Source organism: Thermothelomyces thermophilus, chromosome 2, assembly GCF_000226095.1.
Source record: "Thermothelomyces thermophilus ATCC 42464 chromosome 2, complete sequence".
In the NCBI taxonomy this organism is placed as follows: Eukaryota; Fungi; Ascomycota; class Sordariomycetes; order Sordariales; family Chaetomiaceae; genus Thermothelomyces; species Thermothelomyces thermophilus.
Window position 1 is genome coordinate 1098782 of NC_016473.1, and position 19395 is coordinate 1118176.

General features: G+C 58.1%; 8 protein-coding genes across 8 annotated transcripts; 2 read left to right on the forward strand and 6 right to left on the reverse strand.

Moving 5' to 3' along the window:
• Positions 1 to 55: 55 nt before the first annotated feature.
• On the reverse strand, positions 56 to 331 carry MYCTH_46719 (uncharacterized protein; the record flags this gene model as incomplete). Its single annotated transcript, XM_003661209.1, has 1 exon — positions 56 to 331. One exon carries the CDS (start codon positions 329 to 331, stop codon positions 56 to 58), a length of 276 nt encoding a protein of 91 aa, XP_003661257.1.
• A 230-nt stretch (positions 332 to 561) lies between these two features.
• MYCTH_2300427 (uncharacterized protein) lies at positions 562 to 3238 on the reverse strand. Its single transcript, XM_003661210.1, has 4 exons — positions 2853 to 3238; positions 2681 to 2789; positions 1323 to 2630; positions 562 to 1247 (listed from the first exon to the last, which is right to left on the reverse strand). Exons 1-4 carry the CDS (start codon positions 3047 to 3049, stop codon positions 774 to 776), a joined length of 2088 nt encoding a protein of 695 aa, XP_003661258.1. The 5' UTR covers positions 3050 to 3238; the 3' UTR covers positions 562 to 773.
• A 411-nt stretch (positions 3239 to 3649) lies between these two features.
• On the forward strand, positions 3650 to 5395 carry MYCTH_2300428 (uncharacterized protein). The gene is made up of 3 exons (XM_003661211.1): positions 3650 to 3928; positions 4003 to 5045; positions 5112 to 5395. Exons 1-3 carry the CDS (start codon positions 3907 to 3909, stop codon positions 5157 to 5159), a joined length of 1113 nt encoding a protein of 370 aa, XP_003661259.1. The 5' UTR covers positions 3650 to 3906; the 3' UTR covers positions 5160 to 5395.
• Positions 5396 to 6183: 788 nt separating this feature from the next.
• MYCTH_2314467 (uncharacterized protein) lies at positions 6184 to 7660 on the reverse strand. The gene is made up of 2 exons (XM_003661212.1): positions 7392 to 7660; positions 6184 to 7015 (listed from the first exon to the last, which is right to left on the reverse strand). Exon 2 carries the CDS (start codon positions 6991 to 6993, stop codon positions 6799 to 6801), a length of 195 nt encoding a protein of 64 aa, XP_003661260.1. The 5' UTR covers positions 6994 to 7015; positions 7392 to 7660; the 3' UTR covers positions 6184 to 6798.
• Positions 7661 to 9987: 2327 nt separating this feature from the next.
• On the reverse strand, positions 9988 to 11078 carry MYCTH_79765 (glycoside hydrolase family 61 protein). Its single transcript, XM_003661213.1, has 2 exons — positions 10691 to 11078; positions 9988 to 10616 (listed from the first exon to the last, which is right to left on the reverse strand). Exons 1-2 carry the CDS (start codon positions 11059 to 11061, stop codon positions 10247 to 10249), a joined length of 741 nt encoding a protein of 246 aa, XP_003661261.1. The 5' UTR covers positions 11062 to 11078; the 3' UTR covers positions 9988 to 10246.
• Positions 11079 to 12460: 1382 nt separating this feature from the next.
• MYCTH_2300433 (uncharacterized protein) lies at positions 12461 to 13787 on the forward strand. Its single transcript, XM_003661214.1, has 3 exons — positions 12461 to 12702; positions 12819 to 13109; positions 13287 to 13787. Exons 1-3 carry the CDS (start codon positions 12571 to 12573, stop codon positions 13641 to 13643), a joined length of 780 nt encoding a protein of 259 aa, XP_003661262.1. The 5' UTR covers positions 12461 to 12570; the 3' UTR covers positions 13644 to 13787.
• Position 13788: 1 nt separating this feature from the next.
• Positions 13789 to 15981, reverse strand: MYCTH_2300435 (uncharacterized protein). Its single transcript, XM_003661215.1, has one exon. It carries the CDS (start codon positions 15874 to 15876, stop codon positions 14122 to 14124), a length of 1755 nt encoding a protein of 584 aa, XP_003661263.1. The 5' UTR covers positions 15877 to 15981; the 3' UTR covers positions 13789 to 14121.
• Positions 15982 to 16352: 371 nt separating this feature from the next.
• On the reverse strand, positions 16353 to 19265 carry MYCTH_2300436 (uncharacterized protein). The gene has a single exon (XM_003661216.1). It carries the CDS (start codon positions 19137 to 19139, stop codon positions 16668 to 16670), a length of 2472 nt encoding a protein of 823 aa, XP_003661264.1. The 5' UTR covers positions 19140 to 19265; the 3' UTR covers positions 16353 to 16667.
• Between the last annotated feature and the right edge of the window lie 130 nt (positions 19266 to 19395).

Below are 19395 nucleotides of genomic sequence, written 5' to 3' on the forward strand. Positions count from 1 at the left end.
AAGAGAAACCGATTTCCTCACACTAGGCCCGAACTTGCCACAGGTCGTTTACCACCTAACCAAACTTGCGACTTCCGCCCTTGAACTGCTTCTCCGCGCCCTTCTTCCTCCCCTTGCCAATCAGTTCGAGATGCCCGGCTCGCTCACCAAGCATCTGTTCGGTCTTTGCAACCAGTCCCGCGGTGTACTTCTTCTGGATCTTGTCGGCCGTGGTTTTGGCCTTTTTCGGTTTCGTCACGCCGCTCTTTTTCTGCTGCTGCTTGCCGCCGGCCTTGCCGCCTTTTCCGCCAGGGTCGGCTTTCGCTTTCTTCTTCACTTCGCCTTGAGCCATTTTGTCCTTCAATTGTCCCGGGCAACTGTTGCGCAGGCAAAAACTGAGAAGCGAGGGGAGCGGCTGAATTCGAAAAATAATTTGGGCACTTGGGGCTTGCCGAAAAGTTCTGCCGCTCTTCACCGCTTATCATGACATGCTACTCTTGGCAATCCACTCAGTACTGTTAGCTCTCCGACATGCTCGAACCGTAGCAGGTACCTACTGCGTAGGTAGGTAGTTTGAGGAATAAACGCTGGATGAATTCTGCTCGATGCATGTATCTAAATCGTAAAGCAATCATCTCTTTCAAACCCTAGAAACTGGAATCAAGCCGAACCTTATCAGAAAGTGAAGCACGCCCGAGACCCAAGTTGTCCATCCCCAAGTGTTTAAAAGCGCAACCAAAACTCCGAGCTCCGAGATGTAGCTGACAGGACCAAGCCTCCGAGTTCCTCTGTGACTAGAGCAGAACTCCCTCGCCTTCCTCGGGCAAACCCTCATCCTCGCTCCACTCCACCTCTGCAGCAGCCGCCTCCGCCTGTCTCTGCACTTCCGCCAGGCCGCTGAGCTCAGCGACGTAGTCCCTGCTGTCAAGCGCCTTCTTGACAAACTCCCACCCCTCGGATTTGTACGCCGAGAGGATCGGCTTGCTGCACGCGCTGCACTGAGGGTAAGACCTGCCGTGGATGACCATGTTCTGGAAATTCGAGAGGAAGCCCCGGATTTGATGTGGCACGAGGCCTAGGGGGTGGTCGACTGGGTCACGCTCATAGTTGGATCCCGATCCCTGGGAGGGCACCGGAGCCGGCGCATGGTGCTTCCTGGGGTGCTGCAGCGTGCTGGTCAGCAGCTCCACCAGGAGTGCCGAGGCGATCGCCGCCACACCCGGCCGCGTGACTGTGCACTGCTGGTCGAGGGTCTGATCTTTCATGGACTATACACCTCTCTTAGTTGCTTAGTTCCCAGCTTAGCGCTGGGGGGGGGGGGGGGGGGAAGGGGGGGCACTCACATCCGCCGCAACGACAACGTCGTTGCAAAAGTAGCACCCCAGCGTCTCCTCGCTGCCGTCTTCGGGGAGGGCGCCGTGCCGCATCACCACGTACGTGTCGAACCCAAGCGCCGCGTTCATGACGATCTTGTTGGAGGCCTTCCCCATCACGGTCGGCAGCCATCTCGACTCCCGGGTGTCCATGAGCAGGAAGATGGCGTCGTGCGCATCGACGAGCTCCTGCAGTTTGGTGAAATCCGCCTTCACCTTGGCCTCGTCTAGAACGGGATGGCCCAACATCGGGACGGACAGGACATGGCCCTCAGCTTCGACGCCCGGGTAAATATCCTTCAGAGCCTCGGCGGCACGGAGCGCTTTAGGCCTTCCCCCGCTGAGGCAGTCCTCAAATTGGAACAGCGGCTGTCGGACCGGGTTTGAGTAGGAGACAGCACCGTAGTCGACAAAGGTGATCTTTCGCACACCCCACCCCATCAGGTTTCTGGAGACGTAGCTCCCCAGAGTGCCAGCACCGAGCAACAAGCACTTTGTGTTCTTGATGGTGTCGAGGTCAAGGTTCGGGGCCAGGCGCCACTTCATCAACTTCAGGTTGAGATCCACCGCCTGGTCGGCCAGCCTTGTGGGATCCATGTATTCTGTCAAGTTTACCAGCCGTCGCCTCAGCTTTCCGCTGGCATCCCGTTCCCAGCCCGTGACGTTGGGCATCTTGGTGGCTGGCGTCACGTCGGCGGCATCTGATGCCAGGGGGAGGATTATGCTCCGGGCTTCGTGCCTCCTCGCTTGGATATCGCGGTAACACAGAATCTGGACCTTGTTCAGACGGTACCTCTGCCTGATCAGGACCAGGAGATTCCGCAACGGCCACGAGGGTGACTCGGGGTAGTTGGATGGGTCCACAAAGGCAACATATCGGTCTTCTTCCGGCACGTCGTTGAAAAACCCGGTCTCGAAGTCTCGAAGGGAGCCAATCTGCCATTGATACCCGATATCCGGGCTTGCGTCTTCTTCAGGCAGTTGCCTGGGCGCCCCGTTTTCTCCGCGGACCTTTTTGGCCAGGAAGAATCCGTGTTCCCCTTCGGTGCTTACAGCGTACCGCCAGGTGCCCACGGCGTCGACGAGTGCTGTGCTCTCGTCTGGGGTTATGTGTCCGACCGGCCCCGTCTGTTTCCACGCGGGATCCGAGTGCAGCGCGGGGAACGCGAACCAGTAGGTGAACTGGTACTTTTTGAGGTCGGCAAAGGAGAGGATAGCGAAGGATGAAAGGAGTGAGGGCACCGAGTAGATGGTGCCGTCCTGGATCGCCTCCCATATCTGCCCAATGTCTCAGCAGCAAGCACGCTGAGAGAGATTTGGATACACACCTGGCGACCAGCATCCGTGATCATGGCAGTCTTGTCCGTGTTCTTGAACTCCTCAATCGTGTTGACGTTTTTGATGTAGCCTTTGGCGCGCGTCATGCCAGCGGGCACGCTGCATTGTCGTTAGGCCATCGGCCCTGGCGCAAAAAAAATGTCGCGCAAGAGGTGAACTCACTCTCTGTTAGTGAGGGCGCTTCCGAGAATCTGCATCCTGGCGCCCTGAGAGTCGGCTTGTGAGCGGGGCTCGTACAGGCCCATTACCGGGCGCGCTGAGTCGTCAAGTTTGTCATGGTCGAGCTTGGACGAGAAAAGGGCGGAATAGAATGGCAGCTCAATCTCTGACGAGAAAGGCACGAACTTGAGTGCGGCCATCGTGGTTGGCCGCTCAGTTGGATGAGTATTGCAGTTGGCGTGGCGTGGAACAGACGCTCGTTCGTGACGTAACGAGAGGTAGCGCGACCCGAGAATATGATGAAGAATAGTAGAAACTCTGCAGGTCTCTTGAGGTGGCTGGCAGGACCTTGATGTTTCCTTGTAAAGCGTGCAAGTCGGAGCTTTAAAGAGTAGAGTATCTGCACGGAAGGTGACCTGTGAGGTATAAACTAGGTATATCTGGGTACTTCGATTACGTGGTGATGTGGATGACCTTGGATGAAGCGACACTGGAACTAGATGGTTCCTAACAATAAGTACGGTGTGTGTGTGTGTGTGTGTGTATGTGTGTATGTGTGTGATTCCCTTCTATATCGGTCAGCTGTTTTCTGTTAGATGACCAAGATGTGTCACAGGATCCATGCTACGAGCCCAAGGTTCGTTGTTGGATCTCGTCAGCAAGCCAACGCCGCTGCAGCGCTGCAGCCTGCTGGAGAGCTCCGAGCTTGCCTTGCCCCGCACTCACTCGCCCGCCCGCCGACAACACTAGAATGAGAGCTGAGACAGGGATGCCCCGCCGGCTAATCTGCGGTTCTTCACGCCAAGGCTTGATTACTATGTAGCGTTCGCCCCGACGCGTAAAGTGGCTGCAGAACGCGTCGGAACTCTGTTAGCCCTTCTCGGTGGCATCGTCCCTTCCTTCCACACGCTACGCAGGAGAGCAGTACGTAGTGCGTATTTCGAGGTCCAATCTTTTTTGTCCCTTTTTTTATACCTTCTTTTTTTTTTTGCGCAACCACCTGAGTTTCGGAGTGAATTGTGAAAGACAGGCAAAGGAAATATATTCCTACCCAACCATGTTTATCGGCATCTGCGGCAGTATATCCCCCTTTCCTGCCTTTGTTCTGCGTATCTTGTCTCTTGACTGTTTTTTTGACACGGCAAACCGCCAGGCATCTGCGCGGGCAAACACACTATTGCTCGCTATCTGGTTGACCACCATGGCTTCACCCAACTCCATCTGGATCTCCGGCCCAACCATGGCACAGAACATACCACCGGCGGTGCCACCCCCGCGGACAGCAGCAGCAGCAGCTTGAGCAGCTCCGGAACCTCGTCGAAACATCCATACCACTTTTCTAGCCCCGACGACCTCCTCGACTTCGTCACCAAGCATTGGCGCGAACGGTGGGTGACCACCGATATCCCCTCGGAATCCGTCCTCGATCAATACGCCCGCCGCCCTTTCTTCCTCCTCCTCAGCGTTGATGCCCCCATCACCGTCCGCTGGCAGCGATATCAGGCACGCCAAAAACAGCGCCAAGCCCTCCTCCCCAATAGCACCGCCCCGCCAGACGGCTCGCCGCCCGCGGCAGCTCCCACGCTAGACTCCTTTGAAACCTTCGCCGCCCTCTCGGACGCCCACCTCTACGACCCCGTCACCGGCGTCAACCCCCTCGTCTCACGCGCCGCGGTCCGGCTTCTCAACACATCCTCCTCCCTCGCCCACCTGTACGCGACCCTGGGCAAGCTGGACTTGCTCAACCCGGACCGGCTGCGGCCTTCGTGGGACTCGTACTTCATGGCGCTGGCGTCGCTCGCCGCGCAGCGCAGCAACTGCATGAAGCGGCGGGTCGGGTGCGTCGTGGTGCGCGACAAGCGCGTCATCTCGACGGGGTACAACGGCACGCCGCGCGGACTGCGGAATTGCGGCGAGGGCGGCTGCGGCCGCTGCAACGCCGCCCAGGGGTCCGGCCACGGCCTGTCCACCTGCCTGTGCATCCACGCCGAGGAGAACGCGCTGCTCGAGGCCGGCCGCGAGAGGCTCCGGGACGGCGCCGTCCTCTACTGCGACACGTGCCCGTGCCTGACGTGCAGCATCAAGATCGTGCAGGTTGGGATCGGGGAGGTGGTCTACTCGCAGGGGTATAGCATGGACCAGGAGGCGGCGGCCGTGTTTCGGGAGGCCGGCGTGCGGTTGAGGCAGTTTGTGCCGGTGAGTACTCGTGCCCTTGACTAAGGTGAGAGCTTCTAGTATTATGCTGACGTTTCATCGACGCAGCCTGCCAATGGGCTGATACATCTCGAAAAGCCGGATTTATACACTTAGAGTGACTGGTGTTGAGACTATAAGAGCATGGGTTGATGTACATACAGCTGGCGAGGCATGATAGACTGGATTCAGCTATCCCTGGCGTCCCGGGATTCCGAGTTGCTTGTCCCCCTTCTTTCTTATGCTCTTTTGTGGGAGGGCGGCTATCCTGGCAAACCCTATCCCTTTCACGCAACGGACCATGTTCACTCACGATCAAGGAACTGCTGTACAAACCCCGGAGGCCGTCTCGGGAGCGGTTTGATCTTTAACGCTGGCACCACCGGGAGAGGGCGGCATCTCGTATGGATCCATTGTTTCTATGGAATAATCGTATCAAACCAAGCGTTTTCAAGATCCCCGCTGGTGAATCAGACTGAACAACAAATCGACGGTACCGAAATTTTGCGTTCTTCGCTAAGACCTGTCAAATGGCCCGCTCCAATTTTCTCGATTCTCTCCGAATACAGAGCGTTCGGGGCTTTCATTAATGTCAATGGCACTGCTGCAGCCTGATCTCCGGCTGTCCAGTTTGCTTGTACACGGCTGGAAGGGGAAAAATGGAAGGAAACGAGGCTTGGGAAAGCTCGGGGGAGAAGAAAGGACGAAGAATGGAAAGGGGAAAAAATCAAAAAGAAACAGAGGAATAATATAGGGTTAGCATGGAAGCTGACCGCCTGTAATTCAAGGAAGACAAGCCTCTCAGAAAGAAGACAGACAGACATGCTCCGTTCACAACGCCAATGTGCATCTACATAGTAGGTGGCACCAGGTCTTGGCCGCGATGATCAAGATCGCGTCCGCGATGCACCCCAGATTCGGCCAGCCACACTGGGCGGAGGCCAAGCATTGGCTGGAAGTCTTAGCAAGCCAAGAAAGAAAGAGGGAAGCTTGGGGGTGTGGATCGGTGAGCGAGGTGCGGCATTTTCCGTGGTGCGCCCCCACGGCGCGCAATTACAATTAACTCCACAGTGTCAGCGGCCTTCCGGCTAATATCCGAATGGGTTTCACGGTGTGCACATGTACGAACAGGCAGCGAAAACTGGGCGATGGTTGTCGGAATCAGTGAAGGTATCAGGTAGTATTATAGAAGAAAAAAAAGTATAGTAAATATGAGCTGCCAAAGTTCCCCATGGCGAGATCCGGCGCGCCGTGTGAGAATATCGCGACATCAGGATAAAGGTTCTTGCCGAGATCCGATGGGCAGATACCGACATCGACGAGACCGAGAACAACGCCTCCATAGATTTCCGTCCCAACCATTCTCAAACAACTCCGAGCAAGCGGCCTTCTCGAAAGCCGCCTAAAACATCGGATGTCAGTGGAAGCAAGCAGAAACCAGAGAGGTGCTGTTGCGGTGATGCTGCAGGATTGAATCGCCGGGTATCGTCGCAAAACGGCCGCCAAACCGATCCGGATCAGGACTGCGTCCCATCCTTCTTTTGCCGAACCACTCTCCTTTTCCCCAGGAATCCTTCCCTGCTGAGCAGGGCCAGGAAACCTTCCAAGAGTCTCTTTATCCCCCCGCTCTTTCCCCCCAATGTCTAACAAGAAAAGCCGCCCCTTGCATGTAGCAAATCATTACTTCATTGCCCATCCCGGACTGGCCGGTCCCCCACCCGCAATGCCTCCCAGAACCCCAGTCATATGAGTCCGCTTAGACGTGGGATTGGCGCTTCTCCCTGCGGGCGAGCACCTTCTTGTAGATCCAGAGGCCGATGAGCCCAACGCCGACGACGAAGACGACGCAGAACACGACCATGACACCGGCGTTCCTGCCAGCCCAATTTGAACGCTTGGCGAGCGTGGAGAAGCTGTCGCGAGCGACGAGGGAGTAGTTGATGGCGGCCATTTTGACGGAGTGATTAAGGATACTAGAGAAACGAGATAAGTTAGCGATTCGGGGTCCGAAGAAACGAGAAATCGCATCTAATTGAGAAATTGATGCGCTCCAAGATCGCCAATTGGGCGGTCCCGGTGCCCAGCCGCACGGACGCACGAGAGCTCCCCCGGTTTCTTTCCTCTTCTTTGTTTTTGCTTGGCGGGGTTGCGTGGGCCCCAGCACTAAGCAATGAGGGTGCAAGGGACCGCAAACACCACAACTGCTGTGGCATGCTTGGCATCCGTCATGGTGCTCAGGTCCACGACATCAAGGTGCCCGGGAGCCGCTCAGAGAGACAAATTGGCCCGAAAGCAGATTGCGAAATGGGGGTTGAAAGATCGACCAATTGAGTGTGGGAGGTTGCTCACATTTTCGCCTTTAATGCGGGTTAAGGAAGCGGGATGGGTGAAGACCGAGGGTGTGATGAGAAAGGTCGAATTGACCGAATGAATGCAGCAATTGGCGGATGCGGGAATCGAGGGCACCAAGAGAGTCGCAAAGACCGGGTGAACGACACACAAGACAGCTGAGCGGTGGAAGGACGACGGGCCAATTGGGGGAATAGTCGGGCGTGGCAGTCTCCTTGTTTCCAGAGGAAAGGTGTCGTGTGAGGTTAGGAAGAGGTAGAAGGGAATCAGACAGCGAGAATCGAACCGGCAGGTGGGAAGGAACGAGACAAAATAACTGCTGTGGGGCAAATCGGCGGAACAAGAAAGCTTGGCCGCCGGAGGCACGGAGGCGTGCGACGATGGACAAGGCTTTTTTCTGCTGCCAACTTTGCGCGAATTTCGAATCAGACGGGACCGCCCAAAAGCCGCCGGGGCGGACAAGTACACTAGGGTGGGGGCGCTCGGATCGGCTGGGATGGCGTGGTGAGCTTAGCGAACTGCTCCACCGACAGCGGCCACGACTCGCGCTTTTTACGCTGGCGACTTGCATGGCGCTCCATCGCGGCGCTGCACCCACGGGAACGGGGATCGCCGGCGTGCTAGGTAGGCAGAACCAGTGCATAGGTAGGAAAAGCCAGGATCTTGAAACACTATATATAACTACTAGTTCACTACTGTGTACACTGCTTGTGCGTGGCGAAATGCGGTCTTCTCGCCCTGGCAAATTTGGGGGGGGGGGGGAATGTTCGGATTATGTTGTAGAGGGCAATGCTCGGCGTCACCTAGTTGATGCGGTCCTGGGTGAGATCAGTGATCCCTGGAAGGGGCGGGCGACCCTGGTTTTTCTGTCGGGCAGCCTACACCACGCTAGTGTACGGATTACTTTGTACGGAGGTTGGCCCAGAAAGTCCATCCCCCAAGGCATGCCAAGCCCGGGCTGCTGACAACGTGCGAAGTGCATACACAATCTTCTTTAATCTGTAATTTCTATTGCAAATTGATCTCCACCCACATATCTGGGTTTTTCCCTGCCCAACCTTGATGCCAGAGCCTACAAATCTCCCAAATTCAGTAGCCGTGATAATTCTGGAGCGTTTTGGTAAGCTGTCTTTCCAAGGTTAATAGACCTACTCTAACTAGCTTAGTACCGACAGAGCCTACTATGCCCAGAGAGTCCGAAGTGCCCGTAATGCCCGAAATGCCCGTAGTACCTGGAGTGCCTGCTGGGCATGGCAAACATACCACTATTGTCTAACGAACACAGGCGTTGTTGACCCGAGGAAGATAGACTTCGTTAGGGAGAGCTGGAGTATCTAATACGTGGAAGACGTCAGCAACAGACTTAGAAGTAGTTAGGCCAGAGGAAAGCGACATAACTGCTGGTAAATTGACCTCCTTTGATTGCAAGTAAAATAGCGAATTGAATGCTATTTCAAATGCTTAAAATAAGCCTAGTTTTGAAGTGTTGGATAAGTCTAGAAGTCGGGTTGGTAAAAAAGTGTGTAAGTGTCTATTGTAGTGTCAGCTGACTATACTGTATGCCAAGACCTTGGCATCCTGGGATGGGGGATGGACTTTCTGGGCCAACCTCCGTAGCTAGTGAACGAACGGTAGCCACCCTGTGGGGCCTTCGAGGTTTGATAGAGGAGGTCTGTGAGCACCGATCACCTTGCCGCCCAAGATGGAAAGGTCGCACTCTCAATTTCGTGCTGAGCACACACGAACCTCGCGCTTCGCGCTCGGTTGCTCGTCGCGCCTTGTTTCCGCTGGGTGGCGCAACGATTATAACTAACTACCTTGGTTAAACGGCCAGGCGATGCCACATACTCATTAGTGTAAGCTATGTACAAGCATATACAGTACCTGAGGCTGAATAGTTAAGCTATCGGAAACTCGCGTTTCGAAACGTTCCCCTCGCTGCGGATGATGGGACCTCGGTGATCTCGACAGCCCAATTACGTCCATGGATATGCGCACTGCGTAGGGAGCGATGATCCGCGAGACGCCGAGGGACCGTGAGGAACTGCTATGATGGCATGTAACTCAATTGACGAGTAATTTTTCAGCGGGTTCATACGGGGGAAGCAGCCAGTTCCATGCTATTGCAACTTGTAGGATTTATTTCCGGCCACCCCACTCTGTGCATCCGCTCTCCGCTGCAGCCTCGCTCCTCTGTGCAGCTTTGCCGTGCTTCCCGACAAGGCCGACGGTTCCATGACGTGTGGAGCCAAAACCGCCGAACCTGGGGGGCGAGAGGCGCCGAGGCCTGGAAGGAAGTGGAACGGCTTTACGGATAATCCACGGAGATTCTTCATCGCGACCTTTGAGATTGTTGTGTTTAATTGGGGTGGACGGGTTATTGTTTCGCTCCATGGCACTCGATAATCGATAATCTTTAAGCTCGCGTGGCTCGGTCATTCGAATCTACACAGTAGACACCTTTGGAAGGTCCCCACGCGTCGAGACTTCCCCTTCGCAATGATAGTCTTGTCATTTTCTGTCCGGACCAAGCGAACAACGGGCGAACAAAAAAGGCCACAAAAAAGGCCACAAAAAAAAAAAAAGCATGAAGTGTAAGTGCATGCAGGTTATATTCGGTCTTTGGTACCATTTGCGAAGTGCGATGCGATCAAAGAATGTCGCCGGATAACAGGCCGAGTCCGAAAACCGGCTCCCACCGCTGCGACATCACGACGTGTGTGTCCTCCTCGGGGTTGACAACACAACCCCCCCTTCCCCTTCTTTCTTCCCCTATTTCCTCTTACCTCTCTCTTAAGTTGAATCAAAGCATCACTTAGAACGGTTGGCCTAGACCGTCGCACCACTACCGATGATCAGCAGGAGATGGGCGCGGGCCCAGGGGCAGTGTACGGCTGGCCGTTGTTGTCGGGCTGGCCGGTGGCGCCGTAGATGTTGATCAGGATACCGGGGTCGCTGGCGCTGTAGGCACCCGGGAAGCTGACAGTCGACGCCGGCGTGAAGGAGCCGCCGCCGGATACGTTGATCTGGGCGCAGGACTGGTAGAACTGAGCCTGGCCCTGGGAGTAGGCCGAGTGCAGAGCGAGGACCTCGACGCGGAGGAGGTAGTTGCCGTCGGCGATGCACTGCGGGAGGTTGAAGTACACCCAGCCGTTGTTGTTGATGAGGTTGTCGACACCCCAGGTCTTGGTGCTGGGATTAAAGGTATCCTCCCAAATCTTGAACCTATACGGGAGAAGCGAGCTCCGTCAGTCTCGACTTGCCCAACCTGATGTCCCTCGGGCCGCGGGAATACATACCACTTCAGGCCCGTCTTGCTGGCGGTTGCGGCATTGTCAACCTTGGCGAGGTAGGCCATGACGGGGCCCTTGTGCGACTTGGCAATCGGGTTGTCTGGGTCGTTGGGGAACTGGGCACCGCCGATGACATGCTGATACCAGGCACCGATCCTATCGCCGGCCTTGACCTCGATGATAGTGTTCGACGTCGATCCCGACTGGCCGCAGATCATGTCCTGGCTGTTGACATTCTGCACGGGGTTGTTGTTGTTGGGAGCGCGGAGGCCGGTGAGGGAGCCCTGGTCCGCTCCGTTGACGGAGACCTTCTGGAAGATGGCATGCCCCTCGACGGTTAGGGCAGTGGCCAGGACGGAAAAGAGGGAGAGCTTCATGGCGACCTGTGGCTGTGATTATGGGCTGAGACGGGGGGAGAGAGAGACTCGAGTCGGCCTGGGGGTGGGGGGTTGAAAGACCAAACTACCAGGGGCAACTCGCCCCGGTATTTATACAGCCCGGGAGTGTGGTTACGGGTTGCGGCGCCCGGCAACGAACCCTTGGATCCGGATGATGGCCCGAGATGGCACCGAGCTACTGAAGCACGGGGAGGTTGGCCAAGGCCAGCAGGCAGGATGACGGCATCCTTGATTCCCGCGCGCCATCGTGAACAAATGAGCGAAGCCGGAGTCAACTTGCCGACACGGTGGCTTGCGGACCGGTAGTCCAAGAGGGCGGGGCCCCAGCTCTCGAGATGGGGAGGCAATATATTCAGATATACTGCGCGGTATATTGAGCCGTGGCCTGCGCCGTGTGACATGCGCGCGCAACCGTCAATGCCGTCCCATGCCCAGAAAAAACGTCACATTAGGCAGTATCACGGGCCCCGTCAGGGGACGGGTAATCCGCATCCAAAAACAGACAAAAGCGGAAGCTTTCCTAATTAGGCCGGCTGACGAACGGCTCCCAAGCTTCTCCAACCTTCCCATAGTGGTGGGTTGTGTTGTCGATCTGATGTCCAAACCTTCATGCAGCGCCGTGCGGCAGCGCTAAGCGTGGGGCGCACGGAAACCTGGGGACCAACGGGGGTACTAGTTGGTTTTGGGGCGGAAGATTGGCGAAAGAGACGTTGAAACCCGGAACTGAAAGCGGTCGATTGACCCTGCAGAGAATCATGTCCCTCAGGATCTGGTCTACAGTAGAAATCGACGATCATCTTCAAGCAGCGCCGTTTGATGTCGGTTCTGCTATTAATCGTCGACGGCGTGCGCCTTGAGAGCACTGCGCGCATGCTAGGGTAGCGTATTTCCACTAGATATGCACTCTAGAGTTGTCGGGTAGGATGCCGTCGGTGTGCAATTACGTCCCGTGGCGGCGGGATGGAGATGCTCGCGGCCTGAACCGAACAGGTTTCGAGTCTGGTGGAGGAGGTACTGTACACTACCTGACCAAGACTACCTACCAAGCAACGTTTGCACTAGTAAGGTAGCTTAGAGGTTTCATGGTGGCCGGGTCAATGAGGGTTCCAGTTCATGGTAGGTGCCTACGCAGCAAACGTCAGGTGCAACGAAGCAGTAACTGGATAATGCACTACGGAGTATATACTGTTGTTCATGCATCTTCCAAGAGAATTATGTAGCTAGTGGAGCTAGGAATCGACTGTGTGACCGTACGAGATTGGCAAGGTGAAAGAATGAAGTACAACCTCGGTTAAGAGAATATCGCTGAAAACGAACCCGGCGGTCAGCCAATCAGTCTGCATCTATTGTTCAGAGAGCTGGTGGCCAGTGCTCACTCGAACGAGCGAAAGCTCCGAAACTCGACAACGACGCTCAGTCCGGGGCCCAGCAATTGCGACGCCGTTGAAACCGATCAACGCTTGCCAATTGCTCGACATAGCCGCAGCCATGGCAAGCAAGCTGACCCCCTTCCTCACGCGGACGGTCGCCCGGACGGCGAGCCGGGTAGCGCGGCCAATGGCGCTGCCGACCCGCGCGTTCTCGCTCTCGGCGAGGAACCAGAGCGACACCCTCATGGTGGTGAGTGGTCGCGGCCCGCCCGCCGCAGAGGCAGCCCGAGGAGGCATTTCGAGATGGCGAGAGAGCAAGGAACCCAGCTGATATCAGATGTCCGTCACGTACCGCAAAAATCGCAGCACCGCAACACCCCCGACAACAACCCCGACATCCCCTTCAAGTTCACCGAGCAAAACGAGCGCATCATCGCCGAGATCCTCAAGCGCTACCCGCCGCAGTACAAGAAGGCGGCCGTGATGCCGCTGCTCGACCTGGGCCAGCGCCAGCACGGCTTCACCAGCATCAGCGTCATGAACGAGGTGGCCCGCATCCTCGAGATGCCGCCGATGCGCGTCTATGAGGTGGCCACGTTCTACACCATGTACAACCGCACCCCCGTCGGCAAGTTCCACGTCCAGGCCTGCACAACGGTAATCCCCCCCCCCTTTTTTTTTCTTTTTTTTCTTTCTTTTTTTTTCGTCCTTTTTTCCCCTTCTTCCTTTTCCCCTCCCTCCCCACTTCCTCCTTACCTACCTTCATTCTATCATGTCTCGCCCGGGTCGTTAGCCGAGGGCTCAGAGGGCTAACCAAGACGGTTAAAATTACAGACGCCGTGCCAGCTGGGCGGGTGCGGCAGCGACGCCATCGTGCAGGCGATCAAGGAGCACCTGGGCATCAAGCAGGGCGAGACGACCAAGGACGGGCTCTTCACCTTCACCGAGGTCGAGTGCCTGGGCGCCTGCGTCAACGCGCCCATGGTGCAGATCAATGATGACTACTACGAGGACCTGACGCCCGAGACCATCAAGTCGCTGCTTACGGCCCTCAAGGAGAGTGTGACGGACGTGAGCAAGGCGCCCAAGCCGGGCCCGCAGAGCGGGAGGAAGACGTGCGAGAACAGCGCGGGCATCACGAGCCTGACGAGCGAGCCCTGGGGGATCGAGAAGACGAGGGACGATTTGTAGACTAACCGATCCATTCTAGGTGGCCGATGGGAGTGGGAAAGGGGTGAGGGGGGTGGGTGATGGACGGATGTACAAAATCAAGAGTCATCTGTGTGTATTGACAACAAAATAAAGAAAAAGAAGCCTTACAACTTTCCGTTGGGTGTGCAGTGATGAACATGACGGGTCTTTTCACACGACGGCCCGAATTCAAGACTTATTTAATATTCCGGGGCTAACTCTCTCGGTAGTACACAAAATAAAAGGAAAACAGGTTGCTGTTCCCTGGCGATGGACGAGACGCCGCCCCCCAAACTCCCCGTCCTCAGTTGCATTTCGCATAGCAAATCAAAAGCCCTTCGGCCGCCAACGTCCGCGTAGCCATATTAATCAACGTACTTATCCCGCCAAACACGCATAGTCGGTCATTTAGAAGAGGGAAAAAAAAAGCCGGGGCCCAAAAATCTCTGCTGACCGCGCGCGCGAGGAGCTTTTTTTTTCAGTCCAGTCGTAGGATCCAGCCGTCGCCAAGCCGGCGGTTCCGCTCGTCGAGGCCGCCAAACACGACGATGCCGTTCTCCTCGAGCTCGCCCATGGGTGCGGTGGCGATCCAGCCCCTGGGCCCGGGACCGTCAGCCGAGGCGTCGTCCTCGTCGTCGTGCGGGCCCAGCTGGACCCTCGTCCACGTGCCCTCGCCGCTCTTCCTGCCGACGACCGAGAGGGCCGTGTCGGCCACGCTGGCGAGCGACATGTCCTCGGGCGGCACCTGAAAGGCCCAGACGTCATCCCAGAACCGCCCGGCGGCCGCGTGGCCCACGCCCGACGCCTCGCGCTCGCCGAACACCAGCACGAGGTACTCGCGCCCGCCGCCGACCGTGACGGCCTCGAGCCCGGCCACGCTCCTACTGCCGGGCCAGCGCGCTCCCGTACCCGCCTCCTCGTCGTCGTAGCCGACGTCCTCCTTGCCGAAGAGCAGGCTCTTCCACCCGCCGCGGGCGCACAGCACCGCCTCGCCGCGGCTGACCTGGTCGTCGAAGACGTCGACGCCGAGCTCCAGGAAGTCGAGCTGGCCGCCCTCCTGCGACGCGCCGTTGAAGCCGCCGAAGCGGTACAGCCGGCCGCGGCTGATGGCCAGGGCGGCGCCGCCGCGGGGGGCGCCCGGGGCGTCGGGCAGCCGCTGCCACACGCGAGAGCGCACGTCGAAGGCCCAGACATCGGAGGCGCGCTCCGTGGGCGCGCCGGGCGCGGACGGCGCCAGGCAGCCGCCGTGGATGATGAAGGTGCCGTACCCGTCGTCCTCGGGGTCCGTGGCGCGCTCCGCCAGCACGCCCACCACGGGCCGCTGCGGGGTGCCGAGCGTGCGCTCGGCCTCGGCCGAGGTGCCGAGGGCCCAGTCCCGCCATGCTTCCGTCTTGTTGTTGTTGCTGTGGGAGTGGGCCGGGGGCTTGGCGGAGAAGGTGTCGGGCTTTGGGGTGGCAGCGGCTGAGTGGTAGCTCCGCGGGGCCGGACGCGGGATGTCCGGGAGGTTGGCGGCGGCTGGCCGGGGGTCGAGGAAGGACCAGAGGTGGGTGCGCGTGTCGAACACCCAGACGCGGCCGCCTTCGTCGAGCGGGGTCATGTCGGGGCCCCCGCGGCCGCCGAAGAGGAAGATGCGGTGGCCGATCACGGCGGTCGCGTGCCCGACGCGCGGAGGTGGGACGTCCGGGAGGTCGGGGCGCGAAGCGGGAGAGATGATGCTGTCGCCGCTGCCGCCGCCGTCGCCGCCCAGACCGGCCTCGGGGGATGGAGTGGTGAGCGGGACTTCCGAGAGCTCCTTGTCGTCGGGGGTCCCGGTCCCGGCTCCGGCCCCGGCTCCCTTGGCCGGCTCTTCTCCGTCCGCGGCCTCGGGCTCGGGCTCTTTCACAATAGGAATGACGGGCTTCTCGGCGCCGGGGCGAGCTGCGGGCTTGGCAGGTTTGGCCTCGATGGCGTAGTAGTCGGCCTGGGCGCCGCTCGAGGGCAGCGTGATGGCGTGCATGTCGTTGTCGACCGGGCGCCGGGGCTCGACCTCGCCGCCGAAAATGTAGAGTGTGCCGCCGACGATGTCAGCCGAATGGGACGACCGGGGAAGCGGGGGGATCTGGAGCTTCTCCCAAGTCCCCTTCATGGCGCTGCTCCTGCCATGCCCGCCTAGCGAGGGCATGGAAGGTATCGACTCTTCCAGTGAGTGGAACATCTCGGTTATGCGGCGCTTGAGCAGCTTGAACGAGTGCATAATGGACCTGGCAGCGGGTTCGTTGCAAGTTTTCTAAGCGAGATCAGTGGATTTGCAGACCCTTGATCCACTTTTTTTTTCTTTTTTTTTGGTTTACGTCGAGAAGAAACGACGAGAGGAGGGGCGGGGAGGAGCTGCTGGAGCCTGTGTTCCCCTCGGTTCTCTTCCCTCTTTTATGGTATTCGATATACAACTAGGATGAATTTTTTTTAAAAAAAACGACAGGTCATGGAAGAAAGGAAGAAACAACGGCTCGAATCGAAGCCGAAAAAAGGAATATGTGGCTCAAGTTCCCTGCGCTGCAGTTGGCGATGGATTCGAGCGTGAGCGGGCTGTGTAGAAGAGGAGAGAGGCAGGGCAACCGGGGCGTTCCGGGAAGCTCAGCTGTTGCGTCATGGGTGGGGTAGCTCCTTCGAGCTCTATGCAAATCGAACGAGAACAACATGGAAAACACAGGAATGGAAATTCCGTACTGTGCAGGCCCGCTCGGATGCATGCGCTGGTCCGTCAGCTTACACAGTAGGTTCATCCGATGCTTTTCATCGAAAGTACGTACTTCACTAGTCGCTGGTTGCTGCTACTATCCCATTTGTTCAATTGCTCCTCAAAACATCTCAATCTCAGATGCTTACACTAGTCCATGTGTTCATGTGTCCTCGTCCAACGTCCTATTGATCCGTTCCTCAGATACGAATAAAGGAAAAAGACCAGAACGCCCGACGAGATATCCGTGTCCTCCCTCTCCTGTACCCAACAAGTGATGCGCCCCCGCCTACAATAATCCAGACGCCTTACAACAGAGTGAACGGTGAACTGACGCCCTCAAACGCCTCGGTGTCTCCTCCCAGGCTCTTCGCGTCCCCGTAATACCTAAGCCGATAGACTCCCGGCTCGGCCCAATCCTCGGGCTCCCACGCAATCTCGACCTCGCTGGTCCCGAGGATCTCGCTCGTCCTCCGCCAGTGGAACGTCAGCGCCCAGTCGCCATCGTCCCTGACCCTCTCCCAGACGGACTGACTGCCCTCCCTCAGCAGACTCAACTTCTCCACGGCCGCAAACGTCCCCTCGAGACGCAGGTTGTTCCTCGGGTTAGCGCCCACAAACACGGCGCGCACCGGCGGGTCCCCTCTGCGGTAGACCCGCTCCACGTCCGCCGTCACCTGGCCGAACGACTTGAACATGGGCGCCCTGTCCACCACGACGGGCGAGATGAAGGACAACGACCGCTCCGAGTTGTCCGGCGGGAACAGGCCGACATCCTCGTGCGACGGGGGCGCCGGCGCGCCATCGCCCAGGTAGTGCAGGAGCGACAGCGTCACGTTGATGTAGGCGGCGAGCGTGTGCGGGCCGTACAGCGTCGAGGCGCCCTCGTACCGCTGGATGGCATACTCCTCCTCGGTCGTGATGTAGTGCGTGTAGCTGTTGGCGGGCCCGCCAATGACCACGACGGGGGAGGCGGCGGAGCTGCTGCTAGACTGCCCGCGGGGCTCGTCAGCAAAGAGCTTCGCGGAAGCGTCTCTGACCGCGTCCTTCCATCGCCTGCCGGCCATGGTGGTCGCCTCGCCCGGGCTGACGATGATGACGAGCTGCCCGACGCGGAAGGCCTGTACGTCGACGACATTCGGCGTCCAATCGTAGGGTTTGTGTAGCTCGCCCACATCGAGGAGGATGGGCTTGGGGGCATGGCATGCTCGCTGCGCGGGGGTCGCGTCTTTCAGGAGGCGCGAGACGACTTTCCAAACCGGTGACGTTGTGTTTTCATTGCCATTGTGCTGCGTAAAGTCAAACGCTCCCGGGCCGTCCGAGGTTCCGGCTGCGAACGAGTACCCGAGCGCGGCAGGGCAGGTGCGGGCTTCGGAGCCATTGGGGAGAGCAAAGGAGAAGCCGGACATGTTGTGGAAGGTGTGGAATGACTTGACGGTGCCGCCTCGCACCGGCGTCGGATCGCGCTGCAGCTTGTCGTAGAGGGCTTTAGCAGGCTCGAACTGCCGCTTCCCAATCTCGAAGCATGAGCTCGCCCCGTTGTCTTGGACCCGGAAGAAGGGGCCCCGGCCATGGCAAGCTTGTGACTTGCCATCGCTGCAAGTGCTGTTCTCGAAGCTGCACATTTGCCCGGAGCCGTCTTCGCACCAGGCGCCGAGGACGTTTGGGCTGGTGTCGCCGACGTTGGCCTGCGAAAAGCCGGCCACGAAGTCTTCGGCTGCCGCAGGGTCCCCTCGGGCGCTCCTCTCAAACAGATAGGCGGCCACTCCCTTGTTGTCGCCCGCGATCAGAGTGTTGTTGCCCAGCAGCGAGGTCCCGTGGGTCGGGAACCAGGTCAGGACGCCAATGTTCTTCCCATCCGAGGCCCGCTGGAACTTGAGCAGGGTCAAGTCCTTCTCGACCGAGCCATCGTCGTCGGCACTCGTGTTGTACTTAGCGCGCTCCCGCTCTGGGTTGGCAAGATAAGCAAACAAGCTGCGGTTGATGTTGGCGCCGTAGACCTTGGTGGTGCCAACGCTCAGGTACCCTGGTTGGAGGCTCTCGTGCGCACGGCGAATCGAGAGCAGGGCACCGTCGACAATTGCACGGTATCCTTGGTGGTCAAAGCCCTTGCTGGTAATCTGGGGGAGCAAGTAGTTCAGCCACCCGGCGGGCCCCGCATGCGAGTGAGTACCCGTTACGGCAACGTTGTGATGGCTGTAGACGGCGTAAGACGGCCCAAGCTTCTTGAGGCCGTTGATGATGCCGTATCGTATAGCCGTATCCCCCGACTGCGTGTCCAGCACCAAGTAGACAAATCGATCCTCGGGCCTATCGATGCTCCCGACAATGAACGCCCGCGAGTAAAGTCGTTGCCGTAAGCCGGTGCCGACCTGCTTGGGATCTGCGTAGCCCATCAGGTTGACCTCAACCACAGGGCCTGTGATGTCGGCCTTCCCGACTCCAACGAGATATCGGTCCCCGAAAGACGAGGTCGCCTCGTCTTGGTCCGACGCACGTAACAACGGGGTCGTCCATCGAGGCGAAAACGCCTCGTATACCAGGCGAATGAAGATGAGGTGAAGGAGTATCGCAGCGCAATAGTAAAACACTCGGCGATATCGTTGCCTACTACCGCTGCTTGTCGTGGTGTTCTCCCGTTTTTCTACTTGATGCTGCTGACTTGGGCGAGTATCGGGCGGGCCGTTCCTGAATTCGGGTCGCCTGGGAGTGTCGCCCTTTCCAGTCTCCGCTTCTGCGAAGGGTAGCGAAGGCACTGCCTGTTCTGGTTGTTCTCCCATGGCGGAAAGTGGAACTGGCAGTGGCAGAACACTACGAATGGAGACGAAGGGAATAATAGTTGTTCTAGGTTATATCTAGGCAGACACCTTATCTATGCATTTGGTGAGAGGCGAACTACAGGTCACATCATCCATCGATTGCAACCACCGTAGAAGCAGACGTTTGTTAAACCCCCGGCAAGTGCCCGCCATGGGCACACAGCAGGTTAACGGGTTGAGTCGGGCTTGAACACTGCCACCCAGACAACAGCGCCTT